The sequence below is a fragment of the Aegilops tauschii genome, chromosome 2 (genome assembly GCF_002575655.3).
Source record: "Aegilops tauschii subsp. strangulata cultivar AL8/78 chromosome 2, Aet v6.0, whole genome shotgun sequence".
Lineage (NCBI taxonomy): Eukaryota > Viridiplantae > Streptophyta > Magnoliopsida > Poales > Poaceae > Aegilops > Aegilops tauschii.
Window position 1 is genome coordinate 162,009,122 of NC_053036.3, and position 26,283 is coordinate 162,035,404.

Here is a 26,283-nt window from a genome sequence, read left to right on the forward strand (position 1 = left end):
GGTACTAAGTTCCCCAACGATACCGAGTGTCTCGCCTTCTTCTCCTTGAGCCTCGACAACCAAAGCTTGGGATCAACTACTAAAAGGTAGGGCTTGAGGTGGCATCTGATCTCCACAAACTTTTCCAGAGATTTTGCACAACATGAAGCTTCTGAGTGACTCCAATAGTCTAGGAGTCCCCACAACTCCAAGATTAACAAAATCGACGAAGCACTGATAGGGGGTGGGGTGGTGATTCGGCTAGGTAGAATCATGGATATATGACTCCTCTGTCTTTCCCACATAAAGATTAAACTTTGGTGGTTTGGGAGGAGTATTCGAGCTCTCAAAGTCAACAATAGCGGTTAGAGCTCAAATACAAATGGCCATGTGTTGTCGGGAAGAAGGGGTGGTTTATATAAGCCCCCACAATCCATTAGTTACCTTCACTCTATGATGTACCTGGACACTTCGGATTTAGTCTGGAGTATTGGAATTCCGCAACCGGGTTCAATTCCAAACCATGCAAAAGAGCAGTTCTATTGTTCTCGTGCTCAACTTAGAGATCTGGGATTTTGGATACTCGGATTTTTGGGGTTGAGACAGACTGAAATAGAGACTATAAAGAGAGCAAGATCTCTAGTTCAGGGCTTTGCTCGGATCTTTCGGGGCAATCCGAATTCCCTAGAGAAGCAACACTAGCATATTAGGTTACCTTGTCGTGAAACTCTCAAGGCTTTTCTTTAAAGGGTAGAATACAAAAGTGGCGCCTAAGACATGATTCATGATACAAAATGAAATACAACCCTTGAGGATTTGTATTTTGTGAGAAGTCATTGAAAACTATGTTTGAAATAAAACTTAATGCATTTCTGGAGCATGTAAGAGCATCTACAACCAGAAGGGGCAAATCTGACCCTCTATATGTCTACGTACAGGAGCCGCTCACCCCTCATTTGTCCGTGTCTGCCATGGTCCCCCTCATATCCAAACCCCCAAATTCATACAGAAGCATGCAACATAGATTAACACACGAACTTCGATTTCTAGCACATAGCTCATACATAGTCCGGACATTGCATAGGGGAGTTCATACATACCATGAGACTACCAAAATGATGGCATGTTCTATTGCTTCTTCATGATTAAAGACTATATAGATAGGGGAAGTTCGTCACCTATGGCTTTCCCTTGCCCTCGTTGTCACGGAAGTAGAGGTCGAAGTCGCAATAGGGTTCGATGTTGATATGCTTGACGCCGGAGCTGGATGTGTCAAAAGCGGCACCAGGCATCTCATCCTCTTTTGCGGGGAGGTTGCGAGGGCATGGACGAACCCGACTTGCTGCTTCGGTAGGATCAGGGCATGTGAATCCTCCCCGGCCTTCTTTTCCACGTCACACTGCGACTTTGCGGCACGATGCGCCTTCTCCTTGTCACGACGGGCACGCCGTGCCTCGACCACGACACACATCCACACCTTTTACATATGGGGCATCTATGGCCTTGAGCATTGCTACCATTGGCATTAGACTCCGAGGCCAACGTTGCCGGGACAAGGACCCAATGTCGTGGATACGTTGAGTTGGGGTGCTGGAACCTTCTGTCGGGGACCCGCTTAGCCGCACTCACCGGCTGCGGTGGCAAAGTGGACATCCGGTGCGAGCTTCCGTTGGACGCACCGCTACCACTGTCTCCCGATCGGAGTGGCGGTGAAGGCGCCCGACTAGTGGATCTACGGCGGTCTGGTATCTTCCATGGAGCAGCGGGTCGTGACTAGGAGGGCTCTCTCCTCGTCGTCTGAGTAGGTGGCGAACTCCCAGTCGATGGATTTGGACCGACTGGACTTAGACCCGCTGCTAGCCATGCATGAGATGATCGGAGAGAATGGGAAGGGGCAGAGTAGACTGAAAGCAGAGTGGAGTGAGATACATGACTAGGGTTTGGTTCGAGAGGGAGATAGGGACGGGATTTTGTAGGTTTGAGATGGGCCGGTCCAATGTGGCGGGCGCGCCCTGGCTTGTCCGGGCCGCCCCATATCCGCCCCACATATAGATTGAATATGAGGGGTTTCAGACAACCGAGACATATCAGTTGGTTTTGACGGGTCCAATTAGATGGCGTTTTTGGATCAGAGCTGTGTCGGGGTTGTCCGGCCGGATGTTCAGGGGGAAGCGGGGGCCCGATTGTAGATGCTCTTAATGTGATTAGTTTTCCAGCTTTGCCATTATTCTATTTTGATGTGTTTATGCAAAAGTGCTTTTCTGATCCCAAGTTGACGTGCACCCGAATGAACAGTAAAATTCAAAAAATAGTAAAAATTCTAAATTATTTTGTGATATAGAGTACATTGATGAATGTTTATCCGCGTGCAAAAATTCTTGATGATGGCGTTTATGGAGGCCTGGGCAAAAATAAAATCGATGGTCCAAAATGCTTACAAAATTGGTCTTTTTGGAGCATCAATTTTATTGTTTTTGCTCAGACCACCATGGACCATGAATGTATTAATCACGAAATTGTGCCGTATGTGAGATATGCATCAATGTTCATCACAAAAATTGTGCCGCATGTCAGATATTTTTTTTGAGAATTTTTTCATTCATATCACGAATCAGTACAAAGTAGTTGACCCTTACAAGCACAAACGCAAACACAAAGGACCATAAACACCTAGAGTACCCTAAGACAACCATAACACAAGAAAATCTCCGGAGCCCTGTGTCATCATCCCTGAATCTTGAGAGAAGACCCCTGCAGCAGAAGGATCTGCAACCAGTCGCAAGCAGGTCATCATCTTCGACCACGGTACAATTGCCGCCACGCTGCTTTCTCTTTTCTTGACACCAACGCTGAGAGGGCATGGACATCAATCCAACACACCTGCAACAGCCGTCGCCATCTTTGGTTTTGAGTACCGCGAAAAGTGTCCCTTCCGGAGGGAAGAGAACTCGAGTCATCCGACCGGTCCAGCACCGCGGCTGGGCCATCCGCCCGGACAAAGCAGGATCTCTCACCAGCATCAGCACAGAGGAAGGAGAAGAATAGCAGCAGCAAATAATACCAACAACAAGAAGAAGGGTCTTCGTCTCCTTGAATCCATCGCCCATCTGAGGACCCAAACGGCCAGTACCGATGGACCTCCAGCCACAAAAGCCCGCGACCTCGACGAGACCCGGGGATCCCCAACTCCGCTGGCTCCTAGACGAAGGCAAAAGCTTCGCCTGACCGCGAACGGAGCCCGGAGAAACTTATTCCGACGCGACACCACCGCAACAGCCTCGGCAGCGTCTCCCTCAACCCTAACCCTACCACACACCCACCTAGCGAACAGACCCGAGGTTCCCCCTCCCTCCCACCGCCTGAGCGGCCGACGGAGAGAGAGGGAACCCGAGGCGTCACCGGCGGCGCGCAAGGGCCTCGTCGCCTCTTGATCGCCTCGTGTGATCTGATTCTACTTTTCCGGAGAGAACAGTTCCCGCATGTCAGATATTCATCAATGTTTATCAAAAGGGGAATTCAGATTTTTTTTAAATGTTTTTACTAATTTTTTAGACTTCACTGTTCACATCCGGAGTTTCCGTTTCCGTGGCCATTCTCTTGGCAGCCGTTCATCAAGTAGTCAACGCCCTTCCCATCGCCACACAGTGATAGGCTGACAGCACTGGGCGCCCTTCACCTACGACTTTTCCCCCACCTGCGCGGCGGCGCTTGCGCCGAAGTCTCCCGCCAGTCTACGGCCGCGCGCCGCCCTGCCGGTTTCTTTGGAAGGGAATGGCGGGAGGCGAGGCTAGGGGCGGGGAGTGCGGCTACTACACGACGGACGACGCGCTGTCCCAGGTGGGCTTCGGGAGGTTCCAGGCGCTGGTGCTGGCCTACGCCGGCGTGGGCTGGACCGCGGAGGCCATGGAGATCATGATGCTGTCCTTCGTCGGCCCGTCCGTGAAGGACGAGTGGGGAATCTCCGGCCAGCAGGAGGGGCTCATCACCAGCGTCGTCTTCGCCGGGATGATCATCGGGGGCTGCCTCGGGGGCGTCATCTCGGACTCATATGGCAGAAGGTCGGGCGCGCTTTGGCTCTTGTCTCTTGATAAGTAATTGTAGTATCTGCCCTCTTCTAAATTCTAATTGAATGGTCCAAGCCAACAAACCTGGATCTTGCAAATCTTTCAAGGCCATAATGTGCCTGTGGGTTGTGGCTAAATTACATTCTCCCTCCGTTCACAAATATAAGGTGTTTTGGATATTTCTGTTAGAGTTATAATATAAGTCATGTAAACCCCTTTGTATTTATCCCGTTGTATAAGGGGTTTCCTGCATATGTACCACACCTGTACATGTATATATATCGGCCTATGGCCTCATGGGAATACAAGTTGCTTATTCTTAACATGGTATTAGAGCTAGGTCAATTTTTTGCACGCTGCAACTCGTGCTATTGATCCGTCCCGATCGCGTCCGGCTCGTCTTCCTCCCGCTCGAAGCCGCCGTCGCCGTGGCTGCTCCCGTTCGAAGTCAGCCGCCGCCCTCCCGTTCCCGCAGCTGCTGACGCCGCCGAAGCTCCCTCCCGCCGAAGCTCCCTCCCGCTCTCCCGCCGAAGCTCCCTCCCGCCGACGCTCCCTCCCGCTCGCAGTCGGCCGTCGCCCTCCCCGTGCTCGGCCACCGCGGGACTTCGTGCTCTCCCTCGCGCGCCCCCGCACCGTGCTCTCTCTGCCCAGATCTGCCAGGAGCCTCTCACGCCAGGCGCCGTCGTTCGCCCCTCCCGCCCGGACTCGTGGTCACGCATCCACTTCCGGCGGCCGCCGTTCGCGGTGGTCTCCCGTGGTCTTCCGCCTGCCGTCTGATTACGGGTCTCTCCTAAAAAAAATTTGTCTGCTGCATCGGGCTATGTCTCTGTCCCTCGCTGTCCGGTGATCTTCGATGGTACTAACTACACCGAGTTCGCTGGCTTCATGCGCATTCACATGCGTGGCATCCGTCTCTGGGGTGTTCTTTCTGGCGAGGTCTGCTGTCCGCCACGTCCGGTTCCTCCGGTGGCCCCTACTCCGCCGACTCCACTGGTTCTTCCTACGGATGCTAATCAGGCCGCCAAGGATGCGGCTAAGCTTGCTGATGAGGCTGCTGATCGTGCCTATGATGAGAGGGCTTTGGCTTATGAGGAGGCTCTTCAGACGTATCATGGTGCTTTGTCTGTTTACACTCAGTGGCTTGATGATGATGCTCGTGCTGCAGCTGTTCTCACTGCTAGTGTTCTGCCTCAGTTTGCTTCTGAGTTTCTGGGTCTTCCTACTGTCTTCCAGATGTGGACCTGCCTTCGTCAGCGCTATGAGCCCTCTGGTGATGCCTTATATCTTTCTGTGGTTCGTCAGGAGCATGCTCTTCAGCAGGGTGACTCTACTGTTGATGACTTTTATGCCCAGAGTTCTGCTATCTGGCGCCAGCTTGATTCTCTCCGCAGTGCTGGTTGTCGTACTTGCCCCTGCTGCCAGGCTGTCCAGGCCGATTTGGAGTTTCATCGCGTCTACGAGTTCCTGTCTCGGCTCCGTAAGGAGTTTGAGCCCCGGCGTGCTCAGTTGTTTGCTCGTGGCCGTATTTCTCTCATGGAGGCGCTTTCAGAGATTCGTGCTGAGGAGACTCGCCTACGTGGTGCTGGTTTGCTGGAGGTTCCCTCTGTGCTCGCTACTCGGGTTTCTTCCACTCCACCTGCTGCACAGCCCCATTCTCGCTCGAGTGCTCCGCCGCTCTTGCCCACTCCTTCTGGAGGCTCAGGTCGGCCCCGTTCACATTGTGACTACTGCAACAATGATGGTCATATTGAGTCCCAGTGCTACACAAAGCGGAAACACCTGCGCAAGGCGCGATCATCCTCCTCCGGGACTTCGTCATCTCCCTCGCCAGCTTCAGCCATTGCTTTGACTGAGCAGGATATTCTGAGACTTAAGCGTCTGCTCGCGGCTTCAGGTTCTTCCTCGACGGGTACTGCTGGTTCTGTGACTGATGCTTCCCGCACTGAGCACCCGCCCTCTACACAGTCAGGTACATCCCCATGGGTTCTGGATTCTGGAGCTTCTTTTCATATGTCTTCTCATTCTTCCGCTTTGTCTTCTCTTCGCTCGCTGGATTCTCCTGTTCATGTCTTCACTGCTGATGGTACTCCACTTTCTGTTGCTAGTAGAGGCCATCTTTCCACTCCTTATTCTGTTCCTGATGTTGCTCATGTTCCTCGACTTACCATGAATCTGTTTTCTGCCGGTCAACTTACTGATTCTGGTTGTCGTGTCATCCTTGATGTTGACTCTTGTTCTGTCCAAGATCGTCGCACGCACACTCTGGTTGGGGCTGGCCCTCGCCGCCGTGATTCTCAGGGTCTTTGGGAGTTGGACTGGCTTCATGTTCCTTCCGCTGCCACCACCATCGCCAGTCCCTCCGCTGCTGTCGCCTCTGTTACTGGTTCCTTCAAGCAGTGGCATCATCGACTTGGTCATCTGTGTGGTTCTCGGTTATCGTCTTTAGTTCGTCGAGGTCTTCTGGGGTCGGTCTCAGGAGATGTCTCTTTAGAGTGTCAGGGTTGTCGTCTTGGCAAGCAGATTCAGTTACCATATTCCCATAGTGAGTCAGTGTCTAAGCGTCCTTTCGATTTAGTCCATTCTGATGTATGGGGTCCGGCTCCTTTCGCTTCGAAAGGTGGTCATAAATACTATATTATTTTCATCGATGATTTTTCTCGTTACACATGGCTTTATTTCATGACTTCACGTAGTGAGGTGTTGTCTATTTACAAGCGTTTTGCTGCCATGGTTCATACTCAGTTCTCTTCACCCATTCGTGTTTTTCGTGCTGACTCCGCTGGTGAGTATATCTCTAAGATGTTGCGTGGTGTCCTTGCTGAGCAGGGTACTCTTGCCCAGTTCTCTTGTCCTGGTGCTCATGCTCAGAATGGCGTGTCTGAGCGCAAGCATCGTCACCTTCTTGAGACGGCTCGTGCCATGATGATCGCCGCCTCTCTTCCGCCTCATTTTTGGGCCGAGGCTATCTCCACTTCCGTCTATCTCATCAACCTTCAGCCATCTGCTGCTTTGCAGGGTGGTGTTCCTTTTGAGCGTCTGTTTGATCGTCCTCCCGATTATTCGATGCTTCGCTTGTTTGGTTGTGTTTGCTATGTTCTTCTTGCCCCTCGCGAACGCACCAAACTGACCGCTCAGTCTGTTGAGTGTGTCTTCTTAGGCTACAGTGATGAGCATAAGGGCTATCGTTGTTGGGATCCTGTCGGTCGTCGGATGCGTATCTCTCGAGACGTGACTTTTGATGAGTCTCGTCCTTTTTACCCACGCTCATCTTCCTCGTTTTTTTCAGTGGAGGATATCTCTTTCCTCACTTTTCCTGACTCCCCTATCACTCCCGTCGCGCCTGTGCCTATTCGTTCCACTCCCTCTGCTTCTCCACCCCTTGTTGATTCGCCGCCACCATCTTCCCCGGTCTCCTCACCTCGCATGTCACTGGATTCTACACCTTCATCTCCGGTGGCTTCTTCGTCGCCACCCCCTGATTCTACCTTGGTGATTCCTCCTTCTTTTGTTCCATCTCTTCCTCAGCATTACACTCGTCGTTCACGACCTGTGGATGCTTCCTTGGATGAGTCGTCCTCTTCCTCTCAGCCTATTTATGGCTTGCGTTCTCGTCCTCGTCCGCCTATTGATCGCTTTGGATTTCCCACCGCTGGTGCTGCTGTTCTTGAGCCGACTTCTTACCGTCAGGCTGTTGTTCATCCTGAATGGCAGTTTGCGATGGCAGAGGAGATTGCTGCTCTTGAACGCACTGGTACCTGGGATCTTGTTTCTCTTCCTCCCGGAGTCCGTCCCATCACTTGTAAGTGGGTCTACAAGGTTAAGACTCGCTCCGATGGTTCTCTTGAGCGTCACAAAGCTCGTCTCGTGGCTCGTGGTTTTCAGCAGGAGCATGGTCGTGATTATGACGAGACTTTTGCTCCTGTGGCCCATATGACCACTATTCGTACACTTCTTGCCGTTGCCTCTGCACGCAACTGGTCTATATCTCAGCTTGATGTTAAGAATGCCTTTCTTAATGGTGAGCTGCGTGAGGAGGTGTACATGCAGCCACCACCTGGGTATTCTGTTCCTGATGGCATGGTGTGTCGTCTTCGTCGCTCTCTCTATGGCCTTAAGCAAGCCCCTCGCGCCTGGTTTGAGCGTTTTGCTTCTGTGGTCACTACTGCTGGTTTTTCAGCAAGTGCTCATGATCCCGCATTGTTTATTCACCTTTCTCCTCGTGGCCGGACTCTTCTTCTTCTCTATGTTGATGATATGGTCATCACTGGGGATGACCCCGAGTATATTGCCTTTGTAAAGGCTCGTCTTAGTGAGCAGTTTCTTATATCTGATCTTGGACCTCTTCGCTACTTTCTTGGGATTGAAGTCTCTTCTACCTCTGATGGCTTTTTTATATCTCAGGAAAAGTATATCCAGGATCTTCTTGCTCGTGCTGCTCTTTCCGACGAGCGCACTGTTGCGACTCCTATGGAGCTCAATGTTCACCTCCGTGCTACTGATGGTGATCCTCTCCCTGACCCGACGCGTTATCGTCATCTCGTTGGCAGTCTAGTTGTAACACCCTGAGAATCATGCTACAGTAACTCCCTGTGATTAAGCTAATCATGTTGCTAAACAGGGCTTGATCACATTTGAACCACACCTTGTCAAACTCCTAGTTCAAACTTCAATTAAATTTAAAAGTGGAAAATAAAAGTTTTCAAAAATTCAAACAAAAATGTTCAGTGGGTGCTAAATAATACACTGGTAATTATGGTGGAGGAAACACAATTTTATAAAATACCTAATTACTTTTAAAAGAAATAAAACAGAAAAGAAAAAAAAAGAAAAAGGAAAAGCCCTTTTCCCCCCCCCCCCACTGGACCCGTGGCCCGTCTGGACCGAACCCCGGCCCAAACTGGGCCGCCACCCGCGCCCCGACCCCGGCCCAGCCCAACTCACCCCCGCGTCCCCTTCCTGTTCCCCCGACCGGGTCGGAACAGGGGCGCGCTGCCGCCCGACCACCTCGCCGGCACCGACGCCGGAGGGGATAAGGGCGCCAGCCCCCGCGCCTCCTCGGGTCTCTCTCCCACTCACCCCGCTCACTCTCGGCCCCTGCGCCTCCCTCATCCCCTCTCCTTCGCGCCGCTCCGTGCTCCCCCCCATCATCCCGAGCGCCTCCGTCGCCGTCCGCCGTCGCAACCGCGGCAACCAACCTCGCCTCGCCTCGCCAACCTGTCCAGCAGCTCCGCCGTCGTCGGCTTCCTCGTCCCCGTCCACGAACGCAAGCCGGGGAGCACCGCAGGCAGCGGATCGAGCCGCCCCCTTCCGCCTCGGGCGTCGGTGATCGCCGTCGTCTTCGGCCACCTCTGCGCTCCTAAGCTGTCGCAGGCTTTACGTAGCCGCTCGGTGAGCTCCTCCCTCCCTCCATTCCCCTCCTCGCACTGCGTGAGCCTCCCTAGCTAGCTCGTCGCCCTTGCTTTGAGCTCGCCGCCGCATATCACCTCGCCGCCGTGGCTACCGTGGCCTGAGCTCGCGTCCGAGCTCGTAGTCAAACTCCTGGAGCTCCCAGGAGCCCAACGAGCCCACGCCCGTGCCTCCCCGTGCCTCCTAGCATAGCCTCCGTTGAGCGCCCGAACGCGCTGCCGCCTGCGCTCGTCGCCGGCGTGCCTCCGGTGACCAAATGGTCACGGGCCAGCGCCCGTTGCATTCGCCTCCTAACGCACGTCCCACCTAGCCTCTCCGTTCGCTCGCTAGCATGCTGCGTCGCCCTTTCCTCTGGCGTCCGACTCCGGTCGTCCGCCGATGAGCTCGCCGCGCTCGATTCCGGTCACCCCTGCCGCCACAACCACCACCGTTGGACGCGGTGCAGCCGTAGCTTTCGAACGCGACCAAAAACTCCCTGAACGGTGCCCTGTACGTGGATTCCGGCGAGGTCCCGAGCGCCTCCGCCGTGTTTTCGGTCGCCGGCGTTGCTCCGGCGCCGGCCGCCGACGTGGCACACCTGGGGCCACCCCTGGGTCACTGCCAGTGGCCCCCACGGGCCCCAGTTGACTGGGTTGACCCAGTCAACTGCTGACTGGGCAGGCCCAGTCACTGACATGCGGGCCCCGCCGCAGAAATTAAAAAAATAAAGAAAAAGAAAATGTTTTATAAATAAAAATAATTAGTTTAATTAATCTCTCACTGACAGGTGGGCCCAGTAGTTAATTAACTAAAAAACTAATTAGTTTAATCCTCTGTTAACCCACTGTCTATGACAGGTGGGTCCCCCTTGTCAGTTTGACCAGTCAACCCGGACTGTTGACCGCTGACGTCACTCATACGTCATGCTGACGTCATATCCCTTTTTCTGTTAATTAAATAATTCCAGAAATTCAAATAAACTTTGAAAATTCATATCTTTTAAACCGTAACTCGGATGAAAATGTTTTCTATATGAAAGTTGCTCAGAACGACGAGACGAATCCAAATACGCGGTCCGTTCGTCCACCACACCTCCCTAACCTATCGAACTAGCAACTTTCCCCCTCCGGTCCGTCTGTCCGAAAACGTGAAACATCGGGAATACCTCCCGGATGTTCCCCCCCTTCACCGGTACCACCTACTGTCGCGTTAGGGCACCCCTAGCACCGCTCACTGTCATGTCACGCATCGTCATGCTTATGTTTGCATTGTATTTACTGTTTCTTCCCCCTCTTCTCTCCGGTAGACTACGAGACCGACACTGCTGCTGCCCAGTTTGACTACGGAGTCGACGACCCCTCCTACTTGACAGAGCAATCAGGCAAGCCCCCCCCTTGATCACCAGATATCGCCTACTCTCCTCTATACTGCTTGCATTAGAGTAGTGTAGCATGTTACCGCTTTTCGATATCCTATTCTGATGCATAGCCTATCCTTGCTACTACTGTTGATACCTTTACCTGCAATCCTACATGCTTAGTATAGGATGCTAGATTTCCATCAGTGGCCCTACATTCTTGTCCGTCTGCTGTGCTACGCTATCGGGCCGTGATCACCTGGGCGGTGATCGCGGGTATATACTTATATACTATATACATGACACATGTGATGACTAAAGTCGGGTCGGCTCGTAGGAGTACCCGCAAGTGGATCTTTGTGGCGGAGCGACAGGGCAGGTTGAGACCGCCTAGGTGAGAGGTGGGCCTGGCCCTGGTCGGCGTTCGCGGATACTTAACACGCTTAACGAGATCTTGGTATTTGATCTGAGTCTGGCCATTTGGTCTATACGCACTAGCCATCTACGCGGGAGTAGTTATGGGTATCCCGATGTCGTGGTATCAGCCGAAGCTCTTTTGACGTCAGCGACTGAGTGGCGCGCGCCGTGTTGGACCGCTTTGACGTAACCGCCGTGATCGTGTGGGTTGCTAGGTCTGCTCGCGGCCGCGTTCGCAACGTGCAGGTGTGCATAGGGCGATGGGCCCAGACCCCTGCGCGCATAGGTTTAGACCGGCGTGCTGACCTCTCTGTTGAGCCTAGGTGGGGCTGTGACGTGTTGATCTTACAAGGCCGGGCATGACCCAGAAAAGTGTGTCCGGCCAATTGGAATCGAGCGTGTTGGGTTATGTGGTGCACCCCTGCAGGGAAGTTTATCTATTTGAATAGCCGTGTCCCTCGGTAAAAGGACGACCCGGAGTTGTACCTTGAGCTTATGACAACTAGAACTGGATACTGAATAAAATACACCCTTCCAAGTGCCAGATACAACCCGGTGATCGCTCTCTAACAGGGCGACGAGGAGGGGATCGCCGGGTAGGATTATGCTATGCGATGCAACTTGGAGGACTTCAATCTACTCTCTTCTACATGCTGCAAGATGGAGATGTCCAGAAGCGTAGTCTTCGACATGACTAGCTATCCCCCTCTTATTCCGGCATTCTGCAGTTCAGTCCACTGATATGCCTCTTTACACATATACCCATGCATATGTAGTGTAGCTCCTTGCTTGCGAGTACTTTGGATGAGTACTCACGGTTGCTTTTCTCCCTCTTTTCCCCTTTCTATATCGGATTGTCGCAATCAGATGTTGGAGTTCAGGAGCCAGACGCCACCGTCGACGACGACACCTACGACACTGGAGGTGCCTACTACTACGTGCAGGCCGCTGACGACGACCAGGAGTAGTTAGGAGGTCCCAGGCAGGAGGCCTTGCCTTTTCGATCGTTGCTACTTTTGTGCTAGCCTTCTTAAGGCAAACTTGTTTAACTTATGTCTGTTCTCAGATATTGTTGCTTCCGCTGACTCGTCTATGATCGAGCACTTGTATTCGAGCCCTCGAGGCCCCTGGCTTGTATTATAATGCTTGTATGACTTATTTATGTTTTAGAGTTGTGTTGTGATATCTTCCCGTGAGTCCCTGATCGTGGTCGTACACGCGTGCATGATTAGTGTACGGTCAAATCGGGGGCGTCACAAGTTGGTATCAGAGCCGACTGCCTGTAGGAACCCCCCTTCCACACTCCTTGGCCGAAGTCGAGTCCAGTCATTGCAAAACTTTTACTAACATGGCTGTGCGGCTTACGGGCCCACGTCGCCATTGGGTGGTACTAGGATCTTTTACTCCTCGACCTTTACTCTGGGACTCTGAACTCTCTTCTACTCGGGTTAAACGAATTTACTAACTCTAACACTAGGATCCCGTGACCGCGTTCACCCCTAAGATGGATAAGCCATAGTTGTTTCTTAGAATAGTATTTTGAACAATTCACACACTGTCATTTGACTCCTTTGAAACGTCTTTGCTTTCAGATGGAACCCTCGAGGCAGGTCGTGCGCCACACGACGGCCATTGGTGCCTCGGGATCACCTGCGGTGCTAGCTGAGATGATGACCTATCTGGGTTATCGCTGGCACCCTGAGTTCACAGTCTACGAGGAGTACCAGGACTTTAACCAGGAGCAGTACCGTGCCATCGTCCACCTCTACTCTCGGGAGTATGACTCCACTACTGTGCTGCACACCGCACATGGTGTTGGTGTGACCATCGATATGGCTGTCCACGATGCTGCCTATGCTGCTCTGACACGTCTTCGTGGAGAGTATCGGGAGTTGGACACCTCCCCTTTCAGGCACATTGCTATCGCCTCTGATGCTGGTGCGGAGGGATACTATACTGCTGCCTACTCCACTGTCACCCGAGAGCCCTTCTACCATCAGCACCTGGTTCTGCATGCTGATGGGCTGGATCGAGCTAACCGAGCTCTTCGCCATGAGATGTACACCACCCGTCAGCACCTTTACCGTGCTCTGACGCTGCTGCACCCCTTTGTCCGGTCTGGACAGGTACCGCGTTCTGCGATCTACCCAGCCAGGACCGTGATGCCCCACGGTGTCGGTTGGCCAGAGGTGGGAGGCTACTCTCCCGCACTTGGACCTTTTCTGCCACCTGAGCACCGGGCTCTACACTTGAGTATCCGCGGCCCCCAGTCTGCTGACGTGGAGGACTATCCGTTGCCTCACTACCAGCTGTCGGGCTACGATTACCTCCACAGTACCTCTTGGGACTGATGTAGGCTTGATGGTAGTATTAGTTTCAGTCGTCGCGAGCCTGTGTGCCGCCTATGATGTTTTAGTCCATGTACTGAACTCTATGCATGACCCCTTTTGTAAGTTATGCCGACTACTATGTAGTAGCTATCGTGCTCCTTTCATTATGCATGTTTCATCATGAATGATTCTTGTCATTGCCAATTTTCTCAATGCTGAACTACCCCTGTTATATATTAGCAGGATGGTTAGACCAGGTGGTCGTGGTCGTGGTGGCGATGCCCCACCACCACCTGAGTACATGGCTGGTATGATCCAACAGTTCGAACTGAACCGCCAATTCATGGAAAATATGATGGCTCAGTTTCCTCGCCCCAATATGAACCAGCAGCCAGCCCAAGTGACTCTTCAAGATTTCATACGCCTCAACCCAACCATCTACCGCAGCTCAACTCAGCCTCTGGATGCTGATGACTGGCTCCGTGACATCACCTATGAGATGGAGTCTGCTGATGTAGCCCCTGCCAGCTATGTCACCTTTGCTTCCTTCTTCTTGAAGGGACCCGCAGCTCAATGGTGGGACAGCCACAGGCGTACTCTGCCAGCTGGAACAATCATCACATGGCCAGACTTCCAAGCAGCTTTCCGTGCCCGCTTCATTCCTCAGGGAGTCATGGACCGGAAGAAGCGTGAGTTCCGCAACCTCACCCAAGGCAACAAAACTGTTGAAGCTTATCAGCGGGAGTTTCTGGACTTGTCCCGCTATGCTGAAGAAGACATTGCAACTGATGCACGCAGACAGGAGAAGTTCCGTGATGGACTACAAGCTGACATCAAGCTCGCACTTCTAGTGCATGACTTCGCCGATTTCGCCACCTTGGTGAATAAGGCCATCAATGTCGAGACTGGTCTGCAGGAATACCAGAGCTCTCAGAGGCGCAACCGTGACACGGGCTCATCTTCGGGCTCGCCCTCACAGAAGCGTAAGATATGGATCCCAAACAGCATGTATCGTCCAAATGCACCTGCTCCCAGGAAATCTTATGCTGCACCGCGTCTGCCTCCTCCACCATCTAAGCAGTCAAAGCTACCAGCTCCCCCACCTGGGGCTCCTGTTCCCACTCCCGATAATGGTCTGTGCTTCAAGTGTGGTCAACCGGGTCACTTTGCCAGGAACTGCTATCAGAACCAGAATCAACTGGCCCTTCCAGCAGCTGGCCGTGGTAACAACCAACCCCGCAACAACAATGCTAAGTCTTATGGTCGTGCTCATGCCAACCACGTTGATCTCAGCGAAGCTCAAGACCAGCCTGCTACTGTGATGGGTACACTCCTCGTAAATTCAGTACCAGCATCCGTTTTATTTGATACAGGAGCATCCCATTCATTCATATCAGCAGAATTTGCATTCCTGCATGGCATTCATTACGAAGAGATAAACACTCCGCTAGTGGTACACACCCCTGCGGGCCAATGTCAAACCTCTATGGTTAGTCGCGATGTTACTGTTGAAATTGAAGGACTGGAATTTCTTGTCTCTCCCATCGTACTGAAGTCCTGTAGCATTGATCTCATTCTGGGAATGAATTGGTTAAAAGCGCATACTGCTTCAATCGTTTGCACCACTAAGACCGTCCATCTGCTACACCCTTCAGATGAGATAGTTACTTACCAAGCCCATCTGGTGCAAAATGCCGAGGCAAGGCTCTATGCATTGAATGCATTGAACGCTGCACCACTCGAGGGCATTGAAAACATTCCCGTCGTGCGTGAATTCCTCGACGTCTTCCCTGAAGAACTTCTAGGGATTCCCCCTGCTAGAGCTGTCGAATTCATCATCGACTTGAAACCAGGCACCACTCCTATAGCCAAGCGACCCTACAAGATGCCGCCGCATGAACTCCTTGAGCTTAAGGAGGAAATCGACAAGTCTCTTCGCAAAGGATTCATTCGCCCAAGTTGCTCTCCTTGGGGAGCACCTTCTCTCTTTGTCAAGAAGAAGGATGGGACAAACCGATTAGTTCAAGACTACCGTCCTATAAACCAAGCTACCATTCAGAATAAATACCCTCTTCCTCGGATCAATGATCTGTATGATCAACTGGCGGGTTCGTCAGTGTTCTCTAAGCTCGACTTGAGGTTGGGCTACCACCAGATCCGTGTTCGCGAAGAGGATATCCCAAAGACCGCCTTCGTGACTCGCTATGGTTCATATGAGTACACCGTCATGTCTTTCGGTTTAACCAATGCTCCAGCCACCTTCTCTCGTCTGATGAACTACATATTCATGGATTACCTCGACAAGTTCGTCGTGGTTTATCTGGATGATATCCTGATATTTTCCAAGAACGAAGAAGAACATGCTGAACATCTTCGTCTTGTGCTGGAAAAGCTACGAGAACATCAACTATATGCCAAGCTCTCTAAATGTGAATTTTGGCTACCCGAAGTAACCTATCTCGGGCATGTCATCTCTAAGGATGGTATTGCCGTCAACCCCGAGCGAGTTCAGGCTATTCTTGATTGGACTCCTCCCAAGAACGTTAAGCAAGTCAGAAGTTTTCTCGGTCTCGCCAGCTATTGCCGTCGATTCGTCGAGAACTTCTCTAAGATCGCCAGGCCTCTGACTAACCTATTGCATAAGGGTGTCAAGTTCCCATGGACAGACAAATGTCAGGAAAGTTTCCAAGCACTCAAAGACAAGTTGACTTCTGCCCCAGTTCTAGCTCCACCTGATACTAAGAAGGACTTCGTCATCTATTGCGACGCTTCCCGTCAAGGATTAGGCTGTGTCCTAATGCAAGACCGCAAAGTGATTGCTTATGCCTCTCGACAATTGCGCCCTCACGAAGAGAACTACCCAGTTCACGACCTCGAACTTGCTGCTGTCATTCATGCGCTGAAGCAGTGGCGACATTACCTTCTCGGTAATCGTTGCGAGATCTTCACTGACCACCAAAGTCTGAAGTATCTGTTTACTCAGCCAGATCTGAACCTCCGTCAGCAGAGATGGATGGAGCTTGTTGCAGACTTTGACTTGGGTATTTCCTATACTCCAGGCAAGGCTAATGTAATGGCTGATGCCTTGAGCCGCAAGTCTTACTGCAACCACCTCCAGGTTCATAAAGTTCAGCCCTCACTTGTTGAAGAATTCAGGAAACTGAACCTCCATATTGTTCCTCCGGGTGCACTCGCTCCCCCTCCTAAGGAATTTGGCAAGGTGAACCTCCACGTTGTTACCCAGGGTTCCCTCAATACCCTAGTTGCTAAACCAGATCTCGAGGACAGCATCAAAAGGCTACAGAAGTATGACTCTGAAGCCTACAAGATTAAGCGCTACCTCGCAGAAGGAAAGCCCTCATTCTTCACCATTTCTGAAGATGGCACCCTATACTTCAAGGGCCGCCTAGTGGTGCCATGTGCAGAGAAAAACCTGGATATGACACAGGAAGTTATGAAAGAAGCCCATGATACGCCTCTATGTATCCATCCTGGTAGTACAAAGATGTATCAAGATATCCGTCAGAGATTCTGGTGGACTAATATGAAGCAAGACATTGCTCGTTATGTTGCTGAGTGTGACGTTTGCCGTCGTATCAAAGCAGAACATCAAAGGCCTGCTGGAACTCTGCAACCTATCTCTATTCCTGAATGGAAATGGGACCATGTTGAGATGGACTTCGTCACTGGATTCCCCAAATCGCAGAAAGGTAATGATGCTATTCTTGTCGTCATTGACCGACTTTCCAAAGTTGCACATTTCCTGGCAGTCAAAGAAACGATCACTGCTAGCCAGTTGGCAACGCTCTATATGTCCAGGATTGTTTCACTCCACGGTATTCCATTGGTTATCAGCTCAGACCGTGGCAGCTTATTCACTTCAAGATTCTGGGCAAGTTTCCAAGAAGCTATGGGCACTCATCTGTCATTTAGTACTGCGTTTCATCCTCAATCGCAAGGACAAGTTGAACGCGTCAACCAAGTTCCCGAAGACATGCTTCGAGCTTGCGTTATTTCCTTCGGCAAGAAATGGGAGGAATCTCTCCCGTATGCTGAGTTCTCTTATAATAATAGCTATCAAGCTAGTCTGAAGATGGCCCCCTTCGAAGTGTTATATGGACGAAAGTGCCGAACCCCTCTGAACTGGTCAGAAACTGGGGAACGTCCACTCTTCGGTCCGGATATTATCCAAGATGCCGAAGAACAAGTTCGCATTATTCGCGAGAATCTCAAGACTGCTCAGTCACGTCAGAAGAGTCAGTATGACCGTCATCATAAAGACATGGTCTATCAACCTGGCGAAAAGGCTTATCTTCGAGTCACACCTATGAAGGGTGCTCACCGCTTCGGGATCAAGGGCAAACTAGCTCCTCGCTATATTGGCCCATTCACTATTCTCGAAAGGCGTGGAAAAGTGGCATACCAACTGGAACTACCGCCGAACCTTTCTCAGGTTCACGATGTGTTCCATGTGTCACAGCTCCGCCGTTGCTTCAAGGATCCAATCCGAGCGGTGGATCACGAAGTGCTCGAATTGCAGCAAGACCTCTCCTATAAGGAGCATCCGGTCCGCATTCTCGACCAAGCTGAACGCCGTACACGTCAGAAGGCGATCAAGTTTCTCAAAGTCCAGTGGTCGCACCATTCTGAAGATGAGGCCACTTGGGAACGAGAGGATCGTCTGCGCGAAGAATACCCCGCACTGTTTCCTTCTACCTCCTAAATCTCGGGACGAGATTTCTTGTAGTGGAGGAGATTTGTAACACCCTGAGAATCATGCTACAGTAACTCCCTGTGATTAAGCTAATCATGTTGCTAAACAGGGCTTGATCACATTTGAACCACACCTTGTCAAACTCCTAGTTCAAACTTCAATTAAATTTAAAAGTGGAAAATAAAAGTTTTCAAAAATTCAAACAAAAATGTTCAGTGGGTGCTAAATAATACACTGGTAATTATGGTGGAGGAAACACAATTTTATAAAATACCTAATTACTTTTAAAAGAAATAAAACAGAAAAGAAAAAAAAGAAAAAGGAAAAGCCCTTTTCCCCCCCACTGGACCCGTGGCCCGTCTGGCCCGAACCCCGGCCCAAACTGGGCCGCCACCCGCGCCCCGACCCCGGCCCAGCCCAACTCACCCCCGCGTCCCCTTCCTGTTCCCCCGACCGGGTCGGAACAGGGGCGCGCTGCCGCCCGACCACCTCGCCGGCACCGACGCCGGAGGGGATAAGGGCGCCAGCCCCCGCGCCTCCTCGGGTCTCTCTCCCACTCACCCCGCTCACTCTCGGCCCCTGCGCCTCCCTCATCCCCTCTCCTTCGCGCCGCTCCGTGCTCCCCCCCCATCATCCCGAGCGCCTCCGTCGCCGTCCGCCGTCGCAACCGCGGCAACCAACCTCGCCTCGCCTCGCCAACCTGTCCAGCAGCTCCGCCGTCGTCGGCTTCCTCGTCCCCGTCCACGAACGCAAGCCGGGGAGCACCGCAGGCAGCGGATCGAGCCGCCCCCTTCCGCCTCGGGCGTCGGTGACCGCCGTCGTCTCCGGCCACCTCTGCGCTCCTAAGCTGTCGCAGGCTTTACGTAGCCGCTCGGTGAGCTCCTCCCTCCCTCCATTCCCCTCCTCGCACTGCGTGAGCCTCCCTAGCTAGCTCGTCGCCGTTGCTTTGAGCTCGCCGCCGCATATCACCTCGCCGCCGTGGCTACCGTGGCCTGAGCTCGCGTCCGAGCTCGTAGTCAAACTCCTGGAGCTCCCAGGAGCCCAACGAGCCCACGCCCGTGCCTCCCCGTGCCTCCTAGCATAGCCTCCGTTGAGCGCCCGAACGCGCTGCCGCCTGCGCTCGTCGCCGGCGTGCCTCCGGTGACCAAATGGTCACGGGCCAGCGCCCGTTGCATTCGCCTCCTAACGCACGTCCCACCTAGCCTCTCCGTTCGCTCGCTAGCATGCTGCGTCGCCCTTTCCTCTGGCGTCCGACTCCGGTCGTCCGCCGATGAGCTCGCCGCGCTCGATTCCGGTCACCCCTGCCGCCACAACCACCACCGTTGGACGCGGCGCAGCCGTAGCTTTCGAACGCGACCAAAAACTCCCTGAACGGTGCCCTGTACGTGGATTCCGGCGAGGTCCCGAGCGCCTCCGCCGTGTTTTCGGTCGCCGGCGTTGCTCCGGCGCCGGCCGCCGACGTGGCACACCTGGGGCCACCCCTGGGTCACTGCCAGTGGCCCCCACGGGCCCCAGTTGACTGGGTTGACCCAGTCAACTGCTGACTGGGCAGGCCCAGTCACTGACATGCGGGCCCCGCCGCAGAAATTAAAAAAATAAAGAAAAAGAAAATGTTTTATAAATAAAAATAATTAGTTTAATTAATCTCTCACTGACAGGTGGGCCCAGTAGTTAATTAACTAAAGAACTAATTAGTTTAATCCTCTGTTAACCCACTGTCTATGACAGGTGGGTCCCCCTTGTCAGTTTGACCAGTCAACCCGGACTGTTGACCGCTGACGTCACTCATACGTCATGCTGACGTCATATCCCTTTTTCTGTTAATTAAATAATTCCAGAAATTCAAATAAACTTTGAAAATTCATATCTTTTAAACCGTAACTCGGATGAAAATGTTTTCTATATGAAAGTTGCTCAGAACGACGAGACGAATCCAAATACGCGGTCCGTTCGTCCACCACACCTCCCTAACCTATCGAACTAGCAACTTTCCCCCTCCGGTCCGTCTGTCCGAAAACGTGAAACATCGGGAATACCTCCCGGATGTTCCCCCCCTTCACCGGTACCACCTACTGTCGCGTTAGGGCACCCCTAGCACCGCTCACTGTCATGTCACGCATCGTCATGCTTATGTTTGCATTGTATTTACTGTTTCTTCCCCCTCTTCTCTCCGGTAGACTACGAGACCGACACTGCTGCTGCCCAGTTTGACTACGGAGTCGACGACCCCTCCTACTTGACAGAGCAATCAGGCAAGCCCCCCCTTGATCACCAGATATCGCCTACTCTCCTCTATACTGCTTGCATTAGAGTAGTGTGGCATGTTACTGCTTTTCGATATCCTATTCTGATGCATAGCCTATCCTTGCTACTACTGTTGATACCTTTACCTGCAATCCTACATGCTTAGTATAGGATGCTAGATTTCCATCAGTGGCCCTACATTCTTGTCCGTCTGCTGTGCTACGCTATCGGGCCGTGATCACCTGGGCGGTGATCGCGGGTATATACTTATATACTATATACATGACACATGTGATGACTAAAGTCGGGTCGGCTCGTAGGAGTACCCGCAAGTGGATCTTTGTGGCGGAGCGACAGGGCAGGTTGAGACCGCCTAGGTGAGAGGTGGGCCTGGCCCTGGTCGGCGTTCGCGGATACTTAACACGCTTAACGAGATCTTGGTATTTGATCTGAGTCTGGCCATTTGGTCTATACGCACTAGCCATCTACGCGGGAGTAGTTATGGGTATCCCGACGTCGTGGTATCAGCCGAAGCTCTTTTGACGTCAGCGACTGAGTGGCGCGCGCCGTGTTGGACCGCTTTGACGTAACCGCCGTGATCGTGTGGGTTGCTAGGTCTGCTCGCGGCCGCGTTCGCAACGTGCAGGTGTGCATAGGGCGATGGGCCCAGACCCCTGCGCGCATAGGTTTAGACCGGCGTGCTGACCTCTCTGTTGAGCCTAGGTGGGGCTGTGACGTGTTGATCTTACAAGGCCGGGCATGACCCAGAAAAGTGTGTCCGGCCAATTGGGATCGAGCGTGTTGGGTTATGTGGTGCACCCCTGCAGGGAAGTTTATCTATTCGAATAGCCGTGTCCCTCGGTAAAAGGACGACCCGGAGTTGTACCTTGAGCTTATGACAACTAGAACTGGATACTGAATAAAATACACCCTTCCAAGTGCCAGATACAACCCGGTGATCGCTCTCTAACAGGGCGACGAGGAGGGGATCGCCGGGTAGGATTATGCTATGCGATGCAACTTGGAGGACTTCAATCTACTCTCTTCTACATGCTGCAAGATGGAGATGTCCAGAAGCGTAGTCTTCGACAGGACTAGCTATCCCCCTCTTATTCCGGCATTCTGCAGTTCAGTCCACTGATATGCCTCTTTACACATATACCCATGCATATGTAGTGTAGCTCCTTGCTTGCGAGTACTTTGGATGAGTACTCACGGTTGCTTTTCTCCCTCTTTTCCCCTTTCTATATCGGATTGTCGCAATCAGATGTTGGAGTTCAGGAGCCAGACGCCACCGTCGACGACGACACCTACGACACTGGAGGTGCCTACTACTACGTGCAGGCCGCCGACGACGACCAGGAGTAGTTAGGAGGTCCCAGGCAGGAGGCCTTGCCTTTTCGATCGTTGCTACTTTTGTGCTAGCCTTCTTAAGGCAAACTTGTTTAACTTATGTCTGTTCTCAGATATTGTTGCTTCCGCTGACTCGTCTATGATCGAGCACTTGTATTCGAGCCCTCGAGGCCCCTGGCTTGTATTATAATGCTTGTATGACTTATTTATGTTTTAGAGTTGTGTTGTGATATCTTCCCGTGAGTCCCTGATCGTGGTCGTACACATTTGCGTGCATGATTAGTGTACGGTCAAATCGGGGGCGTCACACTAGTCTATCTAGCTGTCACTCGTTCGGACATCTCTTATCCGGTTCATATTCTGAGTCAGTTTGTCTCTGCTCCCACATCGGTTCATTATAGTCATCTCCTTCGTGTTCTCCGATATATTCGGGGCACGATCTCTCACCGTCTCTTCTTTCCTAGCTCCAGTTCTTTACAGCTTCAGGCCTATGCGGATGCTACGTGGGCTAGTGATCCTTCTGATCGCCGTTCGCTTTCTGCTTACTGTGTTTTTCTTGGCGGTTCTCTCATTGCCTGGAAGACGAAGAAACAGATTGCAGTTTCCCGTTCGAGTGCTGAGGCTGAGTTGCGAGCTATGGCTCTTTTGACGGCAGAGGTGACTTGGTTACGGTGGTTACTTCAGGATTTTGGTGTTTCTGTCACTACCCCGACTATGCTCTTATCTGACAGTACAGGTGCTATTAGCATTGCGCGCGATCCTGTGAAGCATGAGCTCACCAAGCATATTGGTGTTGATGCTTTCTATGTGCGCGCTGCTGTGCAGGATCAGGTCGTTGCTCTTCAGTATGTGCCTTCCGAGTTACAGTTGGCGGATTTCCTGACGAAGGCCCAGACTAGAGCGCAACATGGCTTTTATCTCTCCAAACTCAGTGTTGTTCCTCCACCATGAGTTTGAGGGGGGTGTTAGAGTTATAATATAAGTCATGTAAACCCCTTTGTATTTATCCCGTTGTATAAGGGGTTTCCTGCATATGTACCACACCTGTACATGTATATATATCGGCCTATGGCCTCATGGGAATACAAGTTGCTTATTCCTAACAATTTCAATATACAGATTGAAATGAGTGAACAAACAAAAAAATAATATCTGTAAATGCACTGGTAACTAAGTACAGGACTGAACATACTGCATAAATTATTTTTCATTTTAGCTAACAGAATGAGTGAACAAACAAGAAGTGTAGCTAAGTACAAATGATACTGAAGTTCATCTTGAATTATTGAGGGAAAAAAGGAACTGAAGATTCATGTTGCACTTCATAATGTCTGTATTTGGTTCCCCAAAACAAATTTAACAGATTGTTTTATTTTATTCTTTTCATTGTCAGGATTGGTTTTCTATTCACCGCGGTTGTCACTGGCATATTTGGTTTTCTCAGTGCTTTGTCACCTAACTACATGTGCCTATTAACCCTCCGCTTTATTGTCGGTATGGGATTGGGTGCTGGTCATGTTCTTGGTACTTGGTTCCTAGAGTTTGTTCCGGCTGCAAACAGGGGTACTTGGGTGGTTGTCTTCCATTGTACTTGGACTTTTGGAACAATCCTTCAGGCTCTTATTGCATGGGTATTTTCTTTTAATTTCCCTGCCCTTTAGAGCCCAATTATCAGTTTGCACTGTCAATTTACAATTTCACATATTATTAGTGTTATTCTAGGTTTTCTTCTTTTAATATTAAAAGCAGGAAAGTATCCTAGACAATAACTATTTGACAGTAAGAACGCGACTTGTTTAATAGTAATCCTAGTCTCCTGGATCTTAACAGTAATGTTTAATGTGCCATATAATACACTTCAGAATGTTTTCCATGTCTTTGTTCTGTTAGTAAAAAGTTATTTCCCATCATTAAGAATCAGCACTTTAACCAGAGGAGACATAAATATGGTTGGAAATTGGAACTACTCATGACATCTATGCTTATTGCAGGCTATCATGCCAGTACTTGGATGGAGGTGGTTGATAGCGTTGTCTTCAACACCATGTTTCATTCTGCTTATTTTCTACAGTATAACACCTGAATCACCACGGTACCTCTGCTCAAGAGGTAGAACAGCTGATGCTCAATTTATTTTGGAGAGAGTAGCAATAATGAACAACATGGCTCTGCCCCCTGGCATCTTAATAGTTGGCCCACAAATAAGGTCTGATGATGTTGTTGATGTGGAGACAATAGTACCGCTGATTCTTTCACAAGATAGTGCTGCAACTGACGTTTGCATGAGCTCCTCTATATCCAGATCTATTAATGCATTCCGTACACTTGTGTCACGAAGCCTGATTAGATCTACACTTCTTCTTTGGTTTGTCTACTTTGCATTTTGTTTTGCTTACTATGGTATAGTATTGCTAACATCGGAACTAAGCAATGGTGCAAGGAGATGTGGACCTGTTGGAATGCATTTGTGGCAGCAAAATGATGCCAGACTCTACAGAGATGTCCTGGTGACAAGTATTGCGGGTAAGTGCATAAAAAGCTTCTGACAAATAGCTAATTATTATCTTCAATCTTGTATTCATTTTTTATCTATCTGTTTCTACCATTGATTCACCGAGTTTGGTTAACAAATGTGATCATAGACCTTGCTGTCACAGCTCATTTGCATGCACAGACAAGTGTATACAATTAGATATCAAAGAGTGATCTAAAAAATGGTAGATATTCGAGGGGGTGGGAGATAGAGTATTGCTCTTGATTTGGAAATGTCTTCGTCCTATACCTGTTTAATCTCTGAATGTTTGGATTAAAGCTGGTTTCAGGATTACTGGAACAATACCATTTCGCAAATCAATAAGATTTGTTAATTAAATAGCTAAAGCTTTGGTTTATTCCATGACAGAATTTCCTGGTCTGATTTTGGCGGCTCTATTGGTTGACAAAGTTGGTCGCAAACTGTCAATGGGAGCGTTTGCTTTTCTGTGCCTTGTTTCCATCGCACCACTTGCGGCACCTCTAGAAGAAGGTTTAGCAACCGTCCTTCTATTCAGTGCCCGGACTTGTATCACGGGGAGTTATGCTGTTCTCTATATTTACGGCCCTGAGGTTAGTACATATATCTGTAGTATCATTGTATATGATGATATGTTAACTTATGCGATCACCAACTGATAATCCATGCTTGAAAATTGAAATTGCAATGTCACTGTCTACGAGAAAACAAGGGACATAATTTAGCTAGTAGCCAAGTACAAGTTTCTCAATGCCATTACTTTTTAAGATATAATGACACGATAGTTGCAACCAATTTTCATGTTCTCCACGACTTTCCATTGTATCTTTATTTGTTAAATCTTCTCCCATATTAATTATATTTGGACTATGTGATACAGTACCAAGAAGGATAAAGAACTCTGGTAATGAGAACAACTCCACATCCATCTCAACATAAAAGGCTGCAATGTAGTGACGCATCTTCATAACATTAGAAATAGGTCAATAGTACTTCACTTTAAGTGTTCATGAATCATGATGTGTTCTGGCGCTAATCTGACACAGTTAGCACTCGCTACTCAGAAATACATAGAAATGTGCAATGTAGAACACAACCGGCAAACACTTATTCCTTGCATATTACTCTTGTCCAGATCTACCCTTCATCATGTCGAAACACTGGAGTGGGAGTCGCGACTTCTCTCGGCCGGATAGGTGGCATGATTGCCCCACTCATAGCTGTAGGATTGTTAGAGAGCTGTCATCAGAAAGAAGCTGTGTTTGTCTTCGATCTTGTACTCTTTTTTGCAGCAGTTGCCTGTGCCCTCTTCCCTCTAGAGACCAAGGGCTGCCAGATTCAGTAAGATCTCAGGCTCCGCAATTCCCTTGGACGGACAGTTGTATACCCATCAGATTAAATTATAGCTACCATACAACTACATTTGCCAGGAAGCACCATCAGATTTTCTTTCATGTTTTCGAAAGAAATATTCTAAATACATGTACTGCAAAACTTAAAATTACTTTAAAATTTTAAACATCACGAATTTGAAAAATGTTAACGCGGTGTAAAAATTTGTTAGAGTAGTTTAAAAGAAATTGTTGATAGCGTTACAACAAATGTTTGTGGTATTTAGAAAAATGTTCACACGTTTAAAAAAAATATACATGACATTAAAAAAAGAAGTTTATACAACGTAAAAGAATGATTGTGTATTTTTTCAAGAAAAAGGTTCCATGTCATTAAAAAAATGTACGTTACATTTAATAAAATGTTCACACATTTCAAAAATATCCGTGTCATTTTCCAAAAGTGTTTGTGACATTTTACAAAAATGTTCGCATAGTTAAAAAGAAGTTACATATCATTCAAACCAATGTTTCCACATGTATTTGCAAAATGTTTTATTCATATTAAAAGAAGATCAAAATTATGTATGTATTTAA

The 26,283-nt window shown here is 50.2% G+C and overlaps 1 protein-coding gene across 2 annotated transcripts; it reads left to right on the plus strand.

Annotated features, from left to right (window-relative positions):
• Window positions 1-3,564: 3,564 nt before the first annotated feature.
• On the plus strand, window positions 3,565-25,788 carry LOC109780901 (organic cation/carnitine transporter 7). 2 transcript variants are annotated; one of them, XM_040398552.3, is made up of 6 exons: window positions 3,618-4,037; window positions 23,237-23,474; window positions 23,835-24,366; window positions 24,746-24,948; window positions 25,236-25,337; window positions 25,491-25,788. In XM_040398552.3, the coding sequence occupies exons 1-5, from the start codon at window positions 3,751-3,753 to the stop codon at window positions 25,248-25,250; spliced, it is 1,275 nt and encodes a 424-aa protein (XP_040254486.1). In that variant the 5' UTR covers window positions 3,618-3,750; the 3' UTR covers window positions 25,251-25,337; window positions 25,491-25,788. The 2 variants fall into 2 exon arrangements, with proteins under 2 accessions (XP_040254485.1, XP_040254486.1); XM_040398551.3 differs by lacking the exon at window positions 25,236-25,337 and having other exon boundaries at window positions 3,565-4,037.
• The last annotated feature ends 495 nt before the right edge of the window (window positions 25,789-26,283 follow it).

What these genes read in the sequence shown, in the direction of transcription:
- LOC109780901 (XM_040398551.3), top strand. Translation starts at nt 3,751, where the DNA reads ATGGCGGGAGGCGAGGCTAGGGGCGGGGAGTGCGGCTACTACACGACG. An exon ending in CCTGGTGACAAGTATTGCGG is followed by an intron (nt 24,367 to 24,745) that starts GTAAGTGCATAA and finishes ATTCCATGACAG; the next exon opens with AATTTCCTGGTCTGATTTTG. An exon ending in TCTATATTTACGGCCCTGAG is followed by an intron (nt 24,949 to 25,490) that starts GTTAGTACATAT and finishes ACTCTTGTCCAG; the next exon opens with ATCTACCCTTCATCATGTCG.